At 45.2% G+C, this 18,623-nt stretch overlaps 1 protein-coding gene across 1 annotated transcript in view; it reads right to left on the reverse strand.

Annotated features, from left to right (window-relative positions):
- Positions 1-587: 587 nt before the first annotated feature.
- Positions 588-18,623, reverse strand: part of ERCC6 (ERCC excision repair 6, chromatin remodeling factor) — a 73,303-nt gene continuing 55,267 nt past the window's right edge. The window contains exons 12-21 of the mRNA XM_084794824.1: positions 16,274-16,369; positions 14,272-14,487; positions 13,849-13,959; positions 13,157-13,276; positions 12,677-12,771; positions 11,622-11,767; positions 10,858-11,541; positions 3,883-4,087; positions 3,250-3,322; positions 588-2,316 (exon numbers count right to left, since the gene is read on the reverse strand). Coding sequence (XP_084650950.1) covers positions 1,903-2,316; positions 3,250-3,322; positions 3,883-4,087; positions 10,858-11,541; positions 11,622-11,767; positions 12,677-12,771; positions 13,157-13,276; positions 13,849-13,959; positions 14,272-14,487; positions 16,274-16,369 — 2,160 coding nt within the window. The 3' untranslated portion in view covers positions 588-1,902. The remainder of the gene's footprint in view (positions 2,317-3,249; positions 3,323-3,882; positions 4,088-10,857; positions 11,542-11,621; positions 11,768-12,676; positions 12,772-13,156; positions 13,277-13,848; positions 13,960-14,271; positions 14,488-16,273; positions 16,370-18,623) is intronic.

Raw genomic sequence — 18,623 nt, forward strand, 5'->3', positions numbered from 1 at the left:
ACCGGCTGTAGGCAAGTATGGGGAAACTGAGCCTGTAACGGGCTAAGAGTTCAGAGGTCCAGCGAAAGTAGAGCTCTATCATAGGAGGGGAAAGACCTATACACTGTGAAACTTACTTAGTTGGTGACAGGAAACTTTTATTGCATTAATGTTACATGCATTAAATAAGTCAGTGTTAAAACAGTCTCTAAAACAGTTGTAAGCAAGAATTCTTTTATTTCACTCCAGTAACAGGTCCAAGATAGCTGTTCCTGACTGGGAGACCAACCACTCGAACCTCAACACACACCTTTTCTTGAGACACTAAGGAGAGCCCTGAGGCTCTCGCAGACATCCTGGCCAGCAAAGGGGGACCTTTCAGGCGTGTGCACATCAAGACTACTCACGCTTCAGGCTGGAAGGACGTCTTCCATCTCCCTGCCTAGACGTGCCACGTGGCCACGTACCAGCTGAGCAGTCATGAGTCCAGGTGAAACTCAAGACTAGGAGCAGGCCACTGCACAGAGCTCTGAAGCTCTGTGTGGGGGTGTGGGGTGGACAGGCAGAGGCTGCGTGAAGGCTTTTAATAGTGATAATACAGTGAAAACCTGGCATTTTAAAAATCCTTTATTTGTAATTACATAACATATTTAATACATTAAATATATTTACACTGTACAAAGTATTTAATGTTCAAAAAATCAGATTGCAACCCAGTGTATACAGGTGCTGCATGTTATTAAAAACTATTCTAACTAGATGCACTGGTCTCTAAGGTTCTCCTGGGTTGGCTGGATGAGCGTGTCTACAGATCATTATTCTGAGAATCAACCTTCCCAGGATGGCAGAGCTGAGTGGCAGAGCTGGAGCGTGGGATGCTTTGCCTTACTGCACGTAGGTAACTTTCGACACCTAACTAGCTCAGTCTAACTCAGACATTTCCGGCACACTGCACTAATGCACAAGGGATGGGCCAGCTCAGTCTAACTCAGACATTTCCGGCACACTGCACTAATGCACAAGGGATGAGTCAGCTCAGGATGCGAGCCTGAGAACAAGGGCGACACCACTTCTTTGTAGGGTAGAAGAAAAAATAAGCAAAGAACCCTCAGAAGAAAAGAGGTGTTGTGACTTCCTTCAGAGCCAAGTGCTGAAGTTTAGCACTTAATGACTGTTTAAGTGAACGTCTGTAATCTTAGATAATGAAGACAGAACAGAAAACACTCTTCCTTCTTGATGCTTATGTATGAACCGGGTGGAACTTAGTGGTAGAGTACAGGCTCAGCATGTGCAAGGCACCAGAGTCTGTCTCCAGCACCATTTAAGACAAACAAAACCCAAACCCGCTAACTTAAAAGTACTGTAAATAACTACTGGTAGGTAACTGATGATTTGACAGATAAATCTCTGCACATGGCCAGTGGGACAGAAACATTGACACGTTCGGCATCAAGAAACTGAGGTTATAAGACACTAACGCAGTGAGTGACTAATGGGATAGGGTGGGATAAACAGGAGACCTGTCCCCAGCACCAGTAAAAAGAACTGAGACCTGTTCTTAAGTAGAATGTGCTCCCTGACAGGTTAGAAATGTATTTGCTCCGTTGAGTAACTGTTAGATCCTTGGTTTTATAACATAATTCCTAGTGCCACCAAAACAAAACAAAACAACCCAAAACCTCCGAGTATTTTCCTCTTCAAGTTTCAATCTTGAGGTAGATGACACAGTAAACACCAAATGCAGCCATGCCCTTACCCATGCATGCACACACACTCACGAATGCACACATACATACACATTCATATACGCATAGTCATGCATGCATGGGTACACACACACACACAGTCTCGCACACACAATCACTAGTCACAGGACCAGTGAGCCCAGATTCCTATTTGAAGGCGTCTGGGGAGCACCACTGTTCAGCAGTATTCTGGCTTCAGTTTCCACACCCCTTCACCGCCAGGAGTTCTATGGAAGTTGCACAGATTTCTCAATAGTTCTCGGAAGACACAGGACTGTGCCACGGACAGCTTGGATTCAAACTCCTGTAGGATCTCCTGAGTGCTGGCCTGGCCATCCACCTGGGCCTGGAAAGCAATGAAGTTCCTCATGTCCACCAGAAGGTCGTCATGTTCTGTGCAGGGAGGCAGGGCAGCGGCTTCAGCGAGGTGCTGGCTGTCGCTCTCCAAGCGCTCTGGCAGAATCAGGTGGTTTCTTGCACGCATCCTGGCCAACAGTGAAGAGGAACTGGGGGCTCCAGACAATGACACCCCATCTTCTTTGCCACTGAAGTGCTCAGAGGTTTGAGCTTTCCCCTCCTTTTTCACATTGTTCTGAAGAAAGCAGACCACACATTAGCAGGCTGGACTTCCAGATTATTCCGCTATTTCCTCAAAGCCTTCAAGGACCCACAGAATAACCCAAATACCATGTGATAAGACTAGGACCCCATCCAATGCCAAGGAAAAGGAGATGTGGGCAGGAGTCTACCATGTGTAAAGGGCATTTCCTGAAGAAATAAGCACTAAGGGAGAGAAACGAAGACATCTCCTGGACAGAAGAGCAGAAGAGCAGGGGAGCCGAGGAGGCCCTGCCCTGGAGGCACGGTGCCTAGGCAGGTCTTCTAGAGGCCGAGGGTAGCTTTCTGGAGCCAGGGACTAGTCCTGCTCTTTCTGCCGCACGCACCCTGACGCACACCGTGGGACCAGGAGCGGCTGTCACCTTCTCCACTTCTCAGCCTTCTTCCTTTCACACCCTGCGTCTCGGCTGTTTCCTTAAAAGAACAGATCTAACCTGGAAAGTGTCTCAAACTCCTGCTGCTAAAAGCATGGAACGCGGGAGACTAGAAAGGATCTGTTCCTTAAGGAGTTCACATGGATCTGAAACTGGGGTCTTAACCTGGGAGTTTTCAGGTTTGAGCAGTAACACAACCTTAGCAGACGGTGGTGTTTGCCCAGTTTTACCACTGCTGGAGCGTGACCAAAGAGGGGTGCTGTGCCCAGCATTCAAGAAGGCTCCCTGGTCCTTAGGTTTAGACAGCGTGTCTCTACAGCTGGCACATCTCCTCCAGAGAGGTGGCTGTGCATATTAATTTTCTAAGCACAGAACAAAAACTCTGCTAGAGATTTTGGCAACTCCGAGCCTACAAGTATCCGGTGTCACTATGTCAGTAACAACCATTTTCATCTTCACATCTGAATGCCATTCTCCTGACCATCTAAGCAAATCTCAAACATGAGAGGTAGGTAGCCAGGCTGCTGTGTTACCTGGCTCTTTTCTGTTAGCGATGAAGGACGCTGCACAGGAAGGCTGGAGTTCCTTTTCTGACCAAACCTATTCCTAAATAAGGAAGAGAATCAGGTGATAGGAGGTCAGGTGTGGTGACACAGAGGCCAGAGTACTTTGAACAACTAAACCTGAGCTGGGGAAACCCACACTCCTGCTCCACCCGCCTTGACTGTTACACTCTGCTCTTGTACAATGTGAGCACTTCCTCTCAGAGCGAAATCCACTCAGCACTGCACTTGACACTGGACATGAGAAAGCATCCTGGATAATAATTACATAATGATATGCTAATATGATAATTAGCATAATAGTTTCTGATGGCTCTAACCTGGCTAATTGTCTTACTAACATTTAGTCATTATTTATATTTCTCACTATTTTAAACATCATCTCACAAGCAAAGCTGATCATTTCTTCCCCTGGAAAGTGATCTCTAGAAAGCAGGAAATGAAAGGGAAAAAGGACAACAGTACATGCCCAAGTCACTTAAGCCTGGCCCACAGGATGCCTCCCTGAGTAAACCTCTTGTCCCACAGAGAACAAGCCTTGGCGGTGCAGCTAGCCTCAACCACTGGGGTTCCTCACAAGCATGACAAGGAGTGGTCTCTTACTTTATTCCTGCTGGTGCACCAGAAATACCCCTGTGGCCAGTCCAGGTGGGAACACCAGATGCTGCCCCCAGGCACTGCTGACGGGAAAGCCTCAGAGCTTTCAAGGCATCCTGAGCCACTCGGCTGGCTTCTGCCTCCACCAGCACGTAATCCGGACTGGTCCCCTCTATGATGGCATCATGCTTCACGACACTGTGCACTCCCACTAGCCAAAGTGAGGAAAGAACAGCAGTGATAACTTAGCCTACACACTCTAATACTAGTGTCACAGGGGAAAATCCACAATACTTTTAGTTATTTTCTGGGTGACAGTTATGACTCAGGAACTTCACAAATGCTTTCTATTCATGTTCACCACTACCTTACAAGGGACAGTTATGAATTATCCTGGCTTTAAAATACCTGCAACAAAATGCTTTAGTCATAATTTTAACATTAATCTCTTCCTATCTATACTATGAGAAAATTAAGATGTTAAATGTCTTCAAAGAGAGAAAAACAAAGCAGAAATATAAAATTTCAAACAAATTAATATTCATGAGAATGTTACATATCAGAACCAGCAAAATACACTTAATACAATAATCAATGCAACGTTCATTTCCCTGAGTATTCGCATCAGTAAAGATGAAGCAGCAATGCAAGGTGGTGCATGCCTACGGTCCCGGCACCTGAGCAGCTGCAGAAGGAGGACCAGAGATGATGCAAGGCCGATGTGGGATACACAGTGACATGCTCAATAAATAAATAAGTAAGAAAGATTACATAAAGTGAGGATAAAAATGAAATAAATTTCATACTAGACATAAATACAAGGAAATAATTATGTCCCCAAACTCACCAAAATGTAATATAATAATATATAAAAGCTCTAAAAGAAAATTATAAAATAAAATAATAAAGTATAGATCAACTATAGATCATTGTTAATAAATAAGAACCTTGAATTACTAGGAAAAAAAGTAGCAGAATGGATAAATCACTTAAAAGTTAAGAAAAAAATCTATGGATTAAAGTAAAAAGAAAAGGTATTTTTGGAAAAAAGCAAATCCTAAAGATCATTATAGGAATATTGTGTATGCTTTTGTGCCAATTTGAAAACCATACAAAATAAGTAATTTCCTACAAAAGCAGACAAGTACTGTATATAGAAAAAAATAAAAGTTCCTGACGATAAAGAAAACTATAAGCCAGCAAGTATCATTATGAACATCAGTGAGAAAATGCTACGAACAACACTAAAGACAGAAACTAATAGCAAAAAGGAGCACAGACAACTCAGGTAAGAGTCATGGGAATTCAAGGTTGGCGATGTTAAGAAATCCATTTTCTAAGAACCTTCATAATGCTCTTTTCAAATCCTTCATGGATGCCTCTACAGTGAAAATGCAAGCCATTCCCCAAACTGGGAATTTCCTTAATAAAACCCATGCCTTTCCCTAGCAGGTGATGCATAGTATTCTGCTCCCATTACTGGCTAGGAAATTAGTAATAATAGAAAAAGATGTGACAGAAAAATGAAGGCACAATTTTCCTTTCTTCCTTTCTTTATCTACTCCCTTCCTTTCCCTCTGTCCCTTCCTCCCTCCTTTCCCTCCAGGCTAGAGATGGGACGCAGTGTTTCATGTGTGCGAGGCAAGTGTTCTGCCATTGATCAATACAAGTGCAGTCCCTCTCTCTTCTGAAGTTTTTAATGGATACCAACCTAGAGGACTCTAGAGAATCAATGATAAAAACAAAGCAGTAAAACCATCCAGGAAAGAATACAAGAAAATAAAACCTCTATAACCTTCTAATTAACCAGCAGTTAAAGAATATAAAGAATCCATATACAGTAACAATGAACATAAAGCAGTTCACATAAGAAAAGAATGGATGCATTAATTTTGCTCAATTTCACTAATAAAATAAATGCAAATTAAAATAAAATGAGATGCCAGGGGGAGTTAGGATAGAAAGGAAGGAAACTTATGGAACAACAGACAAGAAAGGAGCCTCCCCACTGCTGCCTCTGACTGCTGCCTCTCTCCTGCTAAGAAGCAAGAATCCAGACAATCAACACTTGCTATAAAGGAATATTCCTTTGGTGCACATCTATTTTACGACAAATACCTCCCCCCACTTGAGGCCCGATGTGTAAGACCTCGTGGCTGGGGCTTCACTCCTCTCCCCAGACATCCTAGAGAATCTCAGACAAAACTGTTACCTTTGTTTACAGCAAAGAAGTCATCTAACCTTCATGTGCAGCAACTGTAACCCTGACAGCTGCCCTCAGGAGCCATCTGGGTGGTCACATTCAGGTTTCTGAACAGTTCTCTGAGGATAGTAAATTCAAACCCTGTCCAAATCCAACATAGAACTATTATTTAAGATGAGCCAGATGGCTGCAGCTACTTGAAGCCCACATCCATGTGGCCCAGGACCTTGCTTTCTTCTGAGCAACTCCCTACTTTTAACCCTCCTGCTTAAACCTAGAGTAAAATATCTTTATTAAATCCCAACTCTCCTTTATACTGGCTAGTACTCAAACTGTGTTTCATTGAAGTCACCAACTCAGCATAACCTGTGTCAAGGTCTCAAATGATTAAGAGAACCCCTCAGGCTGCTGTGGCTGCCAGACTGAAGCTGTACTTCCTGCCTTTGCTTCTCAGACACCAACTTCTATATGCCTGCCTGTCTTATCTATCTGCCCCTCAGACAATGACATCCAACCATCCATCCATCCACCCACCCATCAACCCACCCACCTACCCATCCATCCACCCACCCATCCATCCACCCACCCATCCATCCACCTATCCACCCACCCATCCATCCACCTATCCACCCACCCATCCATCCACCCACCCATCCATCCACCTATCCACCTACCCATCCATCCACCTATCCACCCACCCATCCATCCACCCACCCATCCATCCACCTATCCACCCACCCATCCATCCACCCACCCATCCATCCACCTATCCACCCACCCATCCATCCACCCACCCATCCATCCGAGACCACTCTCTGCAGCTCTGGCTGGCCTGGAACTCAAGAGTCCACTAGTCTTTGCCTCCCAAATGCTGGGATTAATGATGTGTGCCACAGTGCCTGGCTTCTCATATTTATTCTGGCATAAAGTAAAGTGTATCACACAGTCCTGGGCATATGAAGACAGACCGCTGAGGACAAAGGCTAATATAAATCTTTTTGGGGGGTGAGGGGTAGCATTATTTAAAAAACTAAATGTCGCTGGGCGGTGGTGGCGCACCCCTTTAATCCCAGCACTTGGGAGGCAGAGGCAGGCAGATCGCTGTGAGTTCGAAGCCAGCCTGGTCTACAAAGTGAGTCTAGGACAGACAAAGCTACACAGAAAGACCCTGTCTCGAAAAACCAAATAATAATAATAATAATAATAATAATAATAATAATAATAATAATAATAATAATATAATAAAAAAACTAAATGTGTCCTGTGTGTGTCTATCTTCTGCTATAGTGACCTCACTTGTAGGAATTTTCAAGAAGCTGTATGTCTAACAGCAGGATAATACATTGACACGAGGTTATTCATCACTACACTCTGACTGAAAAAAAAAACTTAGCAGTCTAAGTGCTTAATGTGAATAATCTATAGTGTGCCCATGTGAGCCACAGAAAGGGAGAAGGGTCTCTATGAACTAATCTGAAGGGACTATTATGATAGGCAAAGGCTTTTAAAACAGTGTTTGAAAATGTAAGTTCCCGTACACATTTGTAACCGGTAGGCAGCTTGACCTTTATGTGGGTCCCCTACTAAGTTGAGCGGGTGCTGTCTCTGACATGGATTCTGTTGCCTGGTTTTGATCACTTCTCTCTAACGGGGCTGCCTTGCCTGGACTCAATGGATAAGAATGAGCTCAGTCCTGATGTGACTTGACATGCTAGGGCAGGTTGGAGGCTCGCTTTCTCTGAGGAGAAGGGAGGGGAGACAGAGGGAAGGAGGTGGGAGGATGGGACCAGGGGAGGAGAGAAGGGAGGGGGCTACAATCAGGATGTAAAGTGAATATATGAGTTAAAAATCAATTTTTTAAAAAGGAGTAAAGAAAAAGAAAATATAAGTTATATATGTGCCTACTCTGACAAAAGGAAACACAGGAAGGAGACGCCATACGTTCTTGGGACAAACAAAAAGAGGGACTGGGGTAGCTGTTATGTCTTGACTTTTGTAAGATGTGTTACAGATGTAAAAAGGAAAATACAGTAACATGAAGAAGCATAAGGAAACCGGTGTGGTGGCGCACACCTGTAACCCCAGCACTTGGAGGCAGAGGCAGGTGGACTGCTGTGAGTTTGAGGCCAGCCTGGTCTACAAAGTGAGTCCAGCCAGGACAGCTAAGCTACACAGAGAAACCCTGCCTTGAAAAACAAAAACAAAAGAAGAAGAAGGAGGAGGAGGAGGAGGAGCAGCAGCAGCTGCAACATAAGGAAAATCAAAATAAATTCATCTAACTGTACTATGAAAGAGGGGGGGAAACAAGAAACTTTTGAATAGTGTTTTGATTAAAAACTTCAGGTTGGAGATAAAAAGGCATATAAATAAATATTAAACTTCTATTAGTGTGGTTTCCTTGTTGTGGTTTGTACACCGTCATGCATGGTATGACTGCACAAACATGTCACCATGCTGAGAACAATGATCAAGAACTCTCCCTCTGGAAAAAGAGAGTCTGATCCATGGGAAAAGCTCTACAGTGTGGATGCAAACTGGACAGAGTAGCATCAACTTCCTTGAGTACTAAAGTTCATGACGTACCATGAGGCACGCCTACTTAGCATGTACAACATGACAGGTTCTGACATGGATACGCCATGGAGCTACTACAGTCAAGGCAACGGTATCATGACTTGCAAAGCCTCTTCCTGCCCATGGGCACATCCTACCTGTAGCGAAGGCCAAGTGGATTCTGTCCTTCACTCTACTGGGGTGACTTGGCATCATCTTTATTGTCAAGGTTCACACCTTTCTCTTCCACTCTTCCGCACCGTGGCACTTCACATCTGTCTCTCTTTGCCATCTGCTCTGGCCAGGTTATTATCACAGTTTGGGTTGTTTTTATTTCATTTCCTGGCTTGGGTTGTATTAAGTTTCTTGACTGTGTGGGTATAAAGCTCTCATCTAACTTGGATTATTCTTTACTGGTTATTCTCGAGATCGATATACTCTCCTCATTCCTCTTCTTGTTTAGGGCCTCATTTACCTTAACAGGCTGCTGACGTCCCACAGTCTTTGCTTCTGTGAATTTACTGTGTTCCTTTTTGCATAGCTTTTCCTGCTCTGTATTCAAGTTCACTAACCTTTTCTTCTGCTATGTCTAATATGTCTTCGTCTCCTACCAAGCATTTTTCACATCAGATATTATATTTTTATATAAGCTCACTTTCAATGTATGAGTGCAGCTTTCATGTCTTTTTGAATATATAGAAGTTATAATTATTTAAGTCTGTGCTAATTCTACCACGTGTCAATTCCAATTTATTCCCTCATTGTGATTAACATCTCCCGGCCTATTTCTATGTCCAGTAATTTTTGTATTTGATGAAAAACATCATAAATTTTATCTTGTCCAGTGTTTACTATCTAAATAGTCCTAGAAGAGTTCAGGTAAAGCTGAAACAGTGCTAACTCTGCGGCAACACCATACTTTATTTTTTAATACAACAGGCTGCCTGGCAGCACAAGCATTGTCTCCAGCTATTGGTGGAGTGCTTTCTCTAATCCTTCTGAGTGATTCTTTCTGCAGGATGTGCTGATCAGCATCCAGCTGAGTTCCAAAAGAGCCCCTCTGCAGAAGAGCAGCAGCCCTTCCCTGTGCTGCTCTCACCTTCAACACTCTTGCATAAACTCCAGCACCTAGGTCTCCCTGGAACTGTCTGGCCAGGGCTCCATCTGGACAGTCTTTCATGTTTTTCAAGGCAGCAAGCGGCAAGCTGAGTTCACTTGTCTCCCATCTGAGTGCTCACCATCCTTTCGTGCCTTCTTGGCACCAGTGCTACATACACTGTTACATTTCAGCTGCTGCATCATGAGAGAGTAAACACTGTTCTACCATTATTAGAATTATGGTTCTTATCCAGAGATGTAGAAAGGGATAAAAAATGTGTGCATATTTATTTGTACACATGCATGCATATATGTATATCTGTAGTTATGTTTATTTTTGTATGTGAATGATGAAGCAAATGCTGAAAAATGTTAATGGTGATAAAGGCTACAACAGTGTCCGCATGCTCTTCATACTCATTTCTTTGAAGGACTTTTCTGAGCCAGGTGTAGTGGTGGTGCACTCTGGGAGACAGAGGCAGGTGTATCATTGTGAGTTTGAGGCCAGCCTGGTCTACAAAGTGAATCCAGGACAGCCAAGGCTACACAGAGAAACCCTGTCTTGAAATAAAAGACTTTTCTTCAGTAACACATAAACCCTTCTTCTCAGAGCACCCGACTCAGGTACCACAGCCATTACATTACACTGTATCTGTGGAAGCCACGGCCATTACACTGTAAACACAATGCGGCAAAGGACAAAGATGACACTTGGGAGATAGCAAAGCTGGCCAGGGCATGCCGACTCCCACTGTCTTCAGCAATCGTTAGTTGGTTTCTCGAATGCCTTCTCCGTCATCGTGGCCATCAGCCTCTCTTTCTGCCTGTCCTTAGCCGCAGTCCTGCCTCTCTCCCATGATCTGCTTCTCCACCCTCTTGTAGTGAGAAAAGCGTATAAATACAGCCTGTAAGGAAACTGCCTACCAACCAGCGTTCAGGCCATACACGCCTGTTAGAGGTATCTCATCTGCTGTAAGTGGTCATATATTAAGTATTATTGTTTCCTAAAGTTTCAATATTTCAGGTCTTCAAAATGTCAGCTCCATAGGTAAAGACTACCATGCTGGAAATGGCTCCCACATTTACTGTTCCTAGCTTCCAGGTGAGAGATGCATCAAAACCATTACCTGATTTTTTGAAAAGCTTTTCCAAAACGTAATCGTCACTGTTCTGCTCCTTGGCTTCACTTTCCTGCTCAGCGTTTTGCTGACGGTACCGCCTTTTCTTCACCAGGAACGGGACTCGAGTTCCCTCAAACTTGGCATCTCTACAGTGCTTGGAGCTCCTGGCCTTTTGCTTGGGCTTTGGACTTCTCTCTGGAGTCTCTTCCTCCGCCATATCATGTTTCCTCTTTGATTTGTGCTTACAAAAGTGCCCTCCTGTTTGTTCACTCCCCAAAACAGGTTCTGTCTGACCCTGGCAGGCTCCGCCTTTATAGGAAGAAGCCTGCTCCTCACTGGCGCTCGCGTCAGCAGATGGCCCGGACGGTTGGTCGACTGCTGGGGCATCTGAACACTCCCCATCTGCATTCATCACTGGGAGCTGCTCCAGCCTGGACCCTGCATCTGACTCTTCTCCACATGCAACCCTGCCGGTTCTCTTCTCACTCGTGTGATGGTCGCCTTTCAAAGGGCCACTTTCTCCAGAAGTTCCACTTCCTGCAGCTCCCACAGCCTTAGCGTTTTCTTCAGTCAGGGTGCCACCATTTGCAGATATGTCAGAACCAGGGATTTTCTTGAGATCTGTTCCTAAGGCTGGTGGAGTCTTTTTTTTAAGATGGCGTCTGAGTGTTTGAATATCGGAGCCAGTCCCTGCAACGGAGAAAACACAGCTAACGTTACACTGCAGCATTCTCATGCAACCGACTAACTTAAAGGACTTAATGTAATACCTGCAAAAATAGCACTTGTTTCAGTGCTCTGGGATGCGTTGGGACTAGACAGAGTGAACAGCTCATACAGATCATTGGACTTGAAAAAGCGCCTTTGTTTTGGGTCTTTTAGCACTCTGTTTGTCAAAAATTGCTTGAAGATTTGTCTGAAAAGATAAAATTACATTGGCATCAGACAATGGTTAGCTGTACCTCAAAATCCTAGTTAGAAAGTGCGAGATGGGGCTGTAGAGAGAGCACTGGCTGCTCTTCCAGAGGACCCAAGTTCAATTCCCAGCACCCACAGGCCAGCTCACAACAATTGTAACTCCAGTATCAGGTAATATAATGCCCTCCTCTAGACTCTGTAGGCACTGCATACACATGGTGCACAGACATACATGCATGCAGAACACCCACACATAAAAATAACTTAATTTTTTTAAGGTGTGAGAGAGATACTAACAGCAGATATATGAATAATTAAAAAGCCCCAAACTTTCAGTCCTGGAAAATCACAACTCAAGATGTACACAATGTATCAGGTGGTCTCATGAGTTTTATAAATCTTAAATTAGACACAGTACCTTATTATTTATGCCTAGTGAGTTTTGTTTGACCTCCAAAACCTATCACATTTCAAGCCACATCTTTCTACATTTATGTACCCTAACCTCCACAGGCCTAAGAAGCCAGTCAGCATCCCTCATTCATGGTCCAAGGCTGTCAGCAGTGGTGCACACCCTTAGTCCCAGCACTTGGTAGGCAGAGGCAGGGGGATCTCTATGTGTCTGAGGCCAGCCACGTCTACTGAGTGAGTTGTAGGCCAGCCAACGGCTACACAATGAGATCTTGTCTCAAAACAAAACAAACAAACAAAAAGAATAATGGATCAAATATATTTTAACAGCAACGAAAAAATAATAACACAAACGGTCAATGACATTGCTTACGTTAAAGTAATTCTTCTTCTAAGATGAAAGTATCTTTTAAACCAACACTTGGAAATAATAAAAACCCTTTTTTCCTGAAAGCTCAGGCTAGGAAGTTGAGGCTCAGCAGCCATCTGTACTGACCGGTGGTAGATCTTCTCCTCAATGGTGCCGGCCGTCAGAAGCCTATAGACAGTGACCTGCTTCTTCTGACCAATCCTCCACGCTCGCTCCCGGGCCTGTGGCAGAGAGAGATTTTAACCAGGGCCAACTAAGAGAAAGCGGTACCTGGTCACTGCTTTCTACCCCAGTCAGAATTCTGCCAATGAAGAAATGTACACTCAAGGCCAAAGCAAGCTGGTGCACAGTCATGTGACAAAAAGAAAACCAAGACAGTGTGACTGACTTTTTGTGAGCACTTTTCACACCATGGCTTGCAATGGATGCTGAGGATAAACAGCTGAGGACTCTCCCAGTCTGTATGACTGACCATGTGTTCTTTCGTGTGACAGGATGGGATATGACCAAAATGCAGACTGTACTTGAACATTAGAGCTACTGATGAAAGCTGCCATTAACAAGCTGTCCTTTTGAAGATACCTTCTCTTCATGGAAAAGACAGACCTGTGTGTCAGTGCTTGGGTTCCAGTCTGGGTCGTAGATGATGACTCTGTTGGCCCCGGTCAGGTTCACTCCTATGCCGCCCACCCGTGTGGTCAGAAGGAAGACAAAGATGGACGCATCCTACAGAAAAGATGCAGAACAGAGTGGGCACAGCTGAGAGCTGCTACAGCGCTGCACTGCCCGACACAGGTCCTGCCATGGGCCCTCTGCTGGTTACCAACACACCCACATTCTGTGTCCCAGAAGCCTCTCTGAATCAAGTTCTCATGCCAGAGCTCCTACTTTTATTAATTATACTGACAATTTTTAATAACTGTGGAAAGACACTCTCGCTGGCCATGCTTCAGCAGCTCCTTGGCATCTTCTCAAACATCAGCATCTCATTTCTTAATCTTACATGCCTACTTCTGAAGCCCTAAAGTGAACAGTCAAAGGCAAAATGCCACCATGTGTGGTAGCTCACACCTTTAATTCTAATCCTTGAGAGGCAGAGGCAGATGGAGCTCTGTGAATTCGAGGCCAGCCTAGTCTACATAGCAAGTTCCAGGATAGCCAGGGCTATACAGAGACACCCAAAAGGATAATGCCAGCCAGTCACAAAGACCTGTCACAGCCTGCGAGGGTGGACATGCTCACTCCTTTCCCTCCATAGCTGTAGTCCCTTTGGCCTCTTCTGTCACATCCCTTGTTACCTCATTGTATCTCGTAATCAGCGGCTGTCTTGATGCTATGGTAGTGGTCCCATCCATTTTGAGATAGGAATATTTATGGGCTCTCAGGAACACTTCCAGTATGTGTAGCATCTGTTGGGGGATGAGGAAAACAGTATGCAAACCACACGAGTACGTCTCCACCTATGTAAGCACTGTGCCTATACTGAAAGGGATTTCTTGCTTTGAGAAAGAGGAATAATACTGTCACAAAAGAATTTTTGCTAATTCCTCCTGATGTAGGCATCCCAGCCTCACCAGGATGCCAGATCCCACTGTGACTCTGTAGGAGCCAAGCGGCCATGCATGGCTCAGCAGCAGTGGCAGACCTCTCTTCAGGTGACGCCCTACCTTTTGCACTTGTGGTCACAAGTCTTGTTTGCTGGGTGCAGCTTGAGCACTCACCTGCCTCGACTGGGAAAACAGCAGTACCCGCTGACCCTGCTTTTGCCATATTTTCAGCAAAGACTCAACAACAATCATTTTCCCAGAGCGTTTCCAGTAACCAAACTGATCTTCCTCTAGTTCATCTTCTGGAAGACCGCTGAGATTCTTGGGGCCTCCAGTAAAGAGATCAGGGTGGTTGCAGATCTTCCTCAGAGCTACAAGTCCAGAGAAAATCTGTGATTAAAACAACAACACATATGACTCAGGTTACCCTGTGTAAGCAACAGGAGAGGGGGAAGGAGGAGACATGTTACATGGGTCACAGTCATCGTCACCAGCTTGTTGAGTTCTCAATGTCAACAATAAGGGAAATAGTCTGGATCTTGAACAGCTCACTGCAGGTTGTACATGTATTGAAGGCTTGGTCCCCATAGTGGCAGTGTCCAGATATGGGGCTTTGGGGGAAGTGATTGGGCTATGAAGGCTCTGACCTCATTAATAGACTGTTGCATTGATAGGTTTATAATTTCGTTGCCTACTAAAAGGTGGGAACTAGCTGAAGGAAGGGCTTTTGGAAGTAAGCCTTAGAAACTGTGTCTTGTCCCCAGCTCCCTTTCTCAGACCCCTCCTTTGCAGGCACCATGAGGTGAGCAGTTTTGTCCTCATATGTGCTTCCTGCAATGCTATTCAGCCCCACTAGGGGCCAGAAACAACAGCCAAGTGACCACAGGCTGAAAACCCTGGAACCATAAGCCTCCAAACTTTCCCTCCTTTCGGTTGATTTTTTTCAAGTATTTTGTTATAGTGATAGAAAACTGACTAACACAAGCTAGAAGAAATTAACTTTCATTCATTTCTTTCCCTGGTTAGACAACGTCTCTGGAGAAAAAAAAAAACTTTACTGGACTGAACATGTCCACAGAGGTCATAGTCAGATTGCTGATAATTCAAGTACCCTCACTAGAGAAAAGAACATTTAGTTCACAGCATTGTAAATCTGATATAAACAAACAAACAAACAAAAATCTAGCTTACTTAAAAACACGGGCAAGAAACACCATGCCAATCCCTGACTTAGCAAGTGTCTCCCAATCCTACATGTCTAAATAACCTAACACCCCATGTTTAGAGTGTGAGCCAGAGGCTGAAATCCCATTTCCTGCTACTACATCTGAGAGCATACATGCATGAAGAATGCATGAATGGGAGGATGTGCAGCTTGGACCATGCAATAGAGACGCACCAGGGGCGGGAGTTTGCTGCCCCCAAGCCCCAGGCCCCAGCCCCTGCCTCAGGGTGCTTGTCAAAGTTCAGTTGGGGTCCATACCATCCGTAACTCCAGTTCCAAGAGCTCTTACGCCCTCTTCTAATCTCCATAGGCACCAAGCATGCATGTATGTATGTATGCATGTGGTATGTGGTGAACCTACATACATGTAGGCCAGACACTCATGCATAAAATAAATATATCTTTAATTGGAGCTAGAGAGTTGGCTTGGCCATTAAGTGCACTGGTTGTTTTTTCAAACTACACAGGTTTAATTCTCATCCCCCACTGGCAGCTTACAACCTTCTAACTCCAGGTCCAAGTGATCTGACTCTCTCTTCCGGCTCCACGGCACTAGGCACACACTCTCTGAGAAGTTGATAAAACTTGCTAGTCTACATAACCAAATCCTGATAATATAATTTTGGTTATAATTTCCAAGAAAACTCTACAATGTACGAGACACCACCCCTGCCAGGTAGGAGCCTTAGGTGGTAGGACTTATGGTCACACCCCCTCCTTTGGTCCAGCTTCCTAGCTCAGGGCCCCACTCATCCCAGTGACCCTGCTCCTCGCTCCACACCTACCTCCACCTGTGCCTATGACTCAGTGGCCACTCCACAGATAATGGCAGGTGAGTGAGCAAAGGTGGCCGGACACAAGAAGCCTGGCACATTCTAAAGAGCAGTTTCTTCTCCTGCCCCACCCTCCTTGATACCAACTTATTTCTCTGGAGTCTGCTCTTTGGCTGACCTGATTGTCTCCATTGAGAATCCTGTAAACTTCCTTGGAATCAATGAAATTCTGGTAGACTTGATGCTGCTCATCAGTTAGGCGGCAAAATAAGACCTGGAAGAGAAAAAAGGAACGAAATAGTTTTAAAAATACTCTAACTTATCAATAAGATTCCCTTTTTTAAAAGGTGCAATGTACGTAATTTTAACAATGGTACATCTCTCAGCTAAGGAAAATTGTCCCTTTTCCATATCCATCCATCCCCTAATTCCAGCCCATCACCCCTTAGTCCCTCCAGACTGGCTTCCTGCTCACAGGCAGTCTCAGGACCCAGGTACACAGTCATGTGTCATTTCAGCCTTTCCCCCAGGCCTCTCACCTACACTGTGCTTGACTGACTTGGGAAGAAGCTTGACCTCACCTGGAACTCCCCCATACTCAGGGCTTACACGTTTCCCAGGCCCTAGAGCAACTCCTACCCTCCCAGCCCTCCAGTCAATTTCCATGCCATCACACCGCCCACTTCCTGCCTTTCAGTCCCTTCTCTCTAAGGCTACAACCTCTAAGTCCAATCTCAAGGCAGGATTTTCTTCACAGCCTTTATAATCAGTGTCCAGCTGCAGCCCTGTTCTGCAGCAGCCTATCACTGTCTGCCCTAAGAGACATCTCCCTACACATCCTGCCTAGCACTATCTAAAAGCCCCTAGTAGCTGTGCTGAGGCCTGAGGCTTCCTAAGCCACTCACCTACCAGCCATCTTTGTCTCAAAATCTAGTCATAAACATTCAAACAAATAAAAAACAACAAAAACCAAGCTTGAAGCTAGCAAGATCCATATCCTCAGGTGCTTGGTTCCCATCCCTAAGACGGTTCTAATTCTGCATCCGCTTCATGTAGGTGCACAGACTAGTCCAGGGCAGAACCTGAGACAATGCCTTAGCCTCTGCACTGGATCTCAACACCTGTCCTCCTCAGGACAGTCCCCTGCCCACTAGGCTCTCTACAGGAAAAAGGGGAACACCCTAAGAAAACATGAGGCAGCCCTCACCAGCCAGCTGCTTCCCAAGCCAGCACCTGGTGCGAGCCACTGAAAATTCCCCTAACCATCAGAGCTGACTTCAGAGCTGCCAAGTACACCAGGCTCTTCCCAGTTGAGCTACTTGCCCCTCAGTCGGCCAGCTCTGGCCCCACCGTCTTCCTAGCCCACTTCCTGGGCCTCCACAATCTCCACAGCTAGTTCCTCTTCTTCTGCCAAGGAGGGCAGCTGCTTCTTGGTCTCCACATGCTCTCTGGACAACCAATCTGTGCTCGGCAGTGTAACCTTACCAGCTCACTGTATTAGCTATGACCAGCCTAGAACCTCTTATGCAAGTGGATGCTATCCAAGTACTTCAACATGTCCTAAATTAAACTCATCAACTGGTTGTCCTCTGGAAGCCTCTATCACTGCAGATCCATCCTAGTGCCTAAGGGCTTTGGGAGGGCACAAAGGAAAAATGAGATGTGGGTCTAGAAAAGAAGCAGAGATGAAGTGGCCTTGGTGAAAGATGTGTGAGATCCTCCGACATACAAAATCAACAATGTGCTTAACTTGATGGCCCTGAGCATAAGATGTAATCATCAATTAAGATTACAGAACACCAAGGTGGATTCAATAGTATCCTTTTAACACCGACTCGGATGAGATCAACCCCTTTCATAGCCTATTCTTGTGAATATATTCTCTCTCTCTCTCTCTCTCTCTCTCTCTCTCTCTCTCTCTCTCTCTCTCTCTCTCACACACACACACACACACACACACACACACACACACACACACACACACACACACACACACACCAGGCCTTTCTTATGACCAATAGAACCCAAAATCTGGCCTCTAGATGGTCACATGACTGCCTCCTTAGCAACGTTTTTTTTTTTCTTGCTCCCAGCTGCAGCCACCCTGACACCCTTGCTGCCCACAGGTACCAACACGCTGCCCCGCCCATAACCTGTAATGCTCTCCCTCCAAATCCCAGCAACTCATTCTCTGACCTTCACAGCCTCCAGCATGATTAGCGGATCAAAGGCCTCTTCTGACCATCCCTTAGGGTTCAGCATGTCTTGTCCTCTGACTTGGTGAGAACACCTGGACAGCCCCACCACCTTACTTATTTGTGAACCTGTGAGGTTTATGATCGCAGGATCATTTGCTCACTGCTGTGTCGCAGAGCTTATTATACAACATGTGACAGGAATGACTGGGGGCTTAAGGAGGTGCTTTCGAGTAATTGTAGGGTCAGGCCTATGTGCTAACTAACGGAGGGAAGCCAAAGCCTGTGGCCTAGCGGGGAAATCCAGCCATGGGAAGATGCCACAGTGGGTAC

This window comes from Acomys minous (genome assembly GCF_964271855.1).
Source record: "Acomys minous genome assembly, chromosome: 9".
NCBI lineage: Eukaryota > Metazoa > Chordata > Mammalia > Rodentia > Muridae > Acomys > Acomys minous.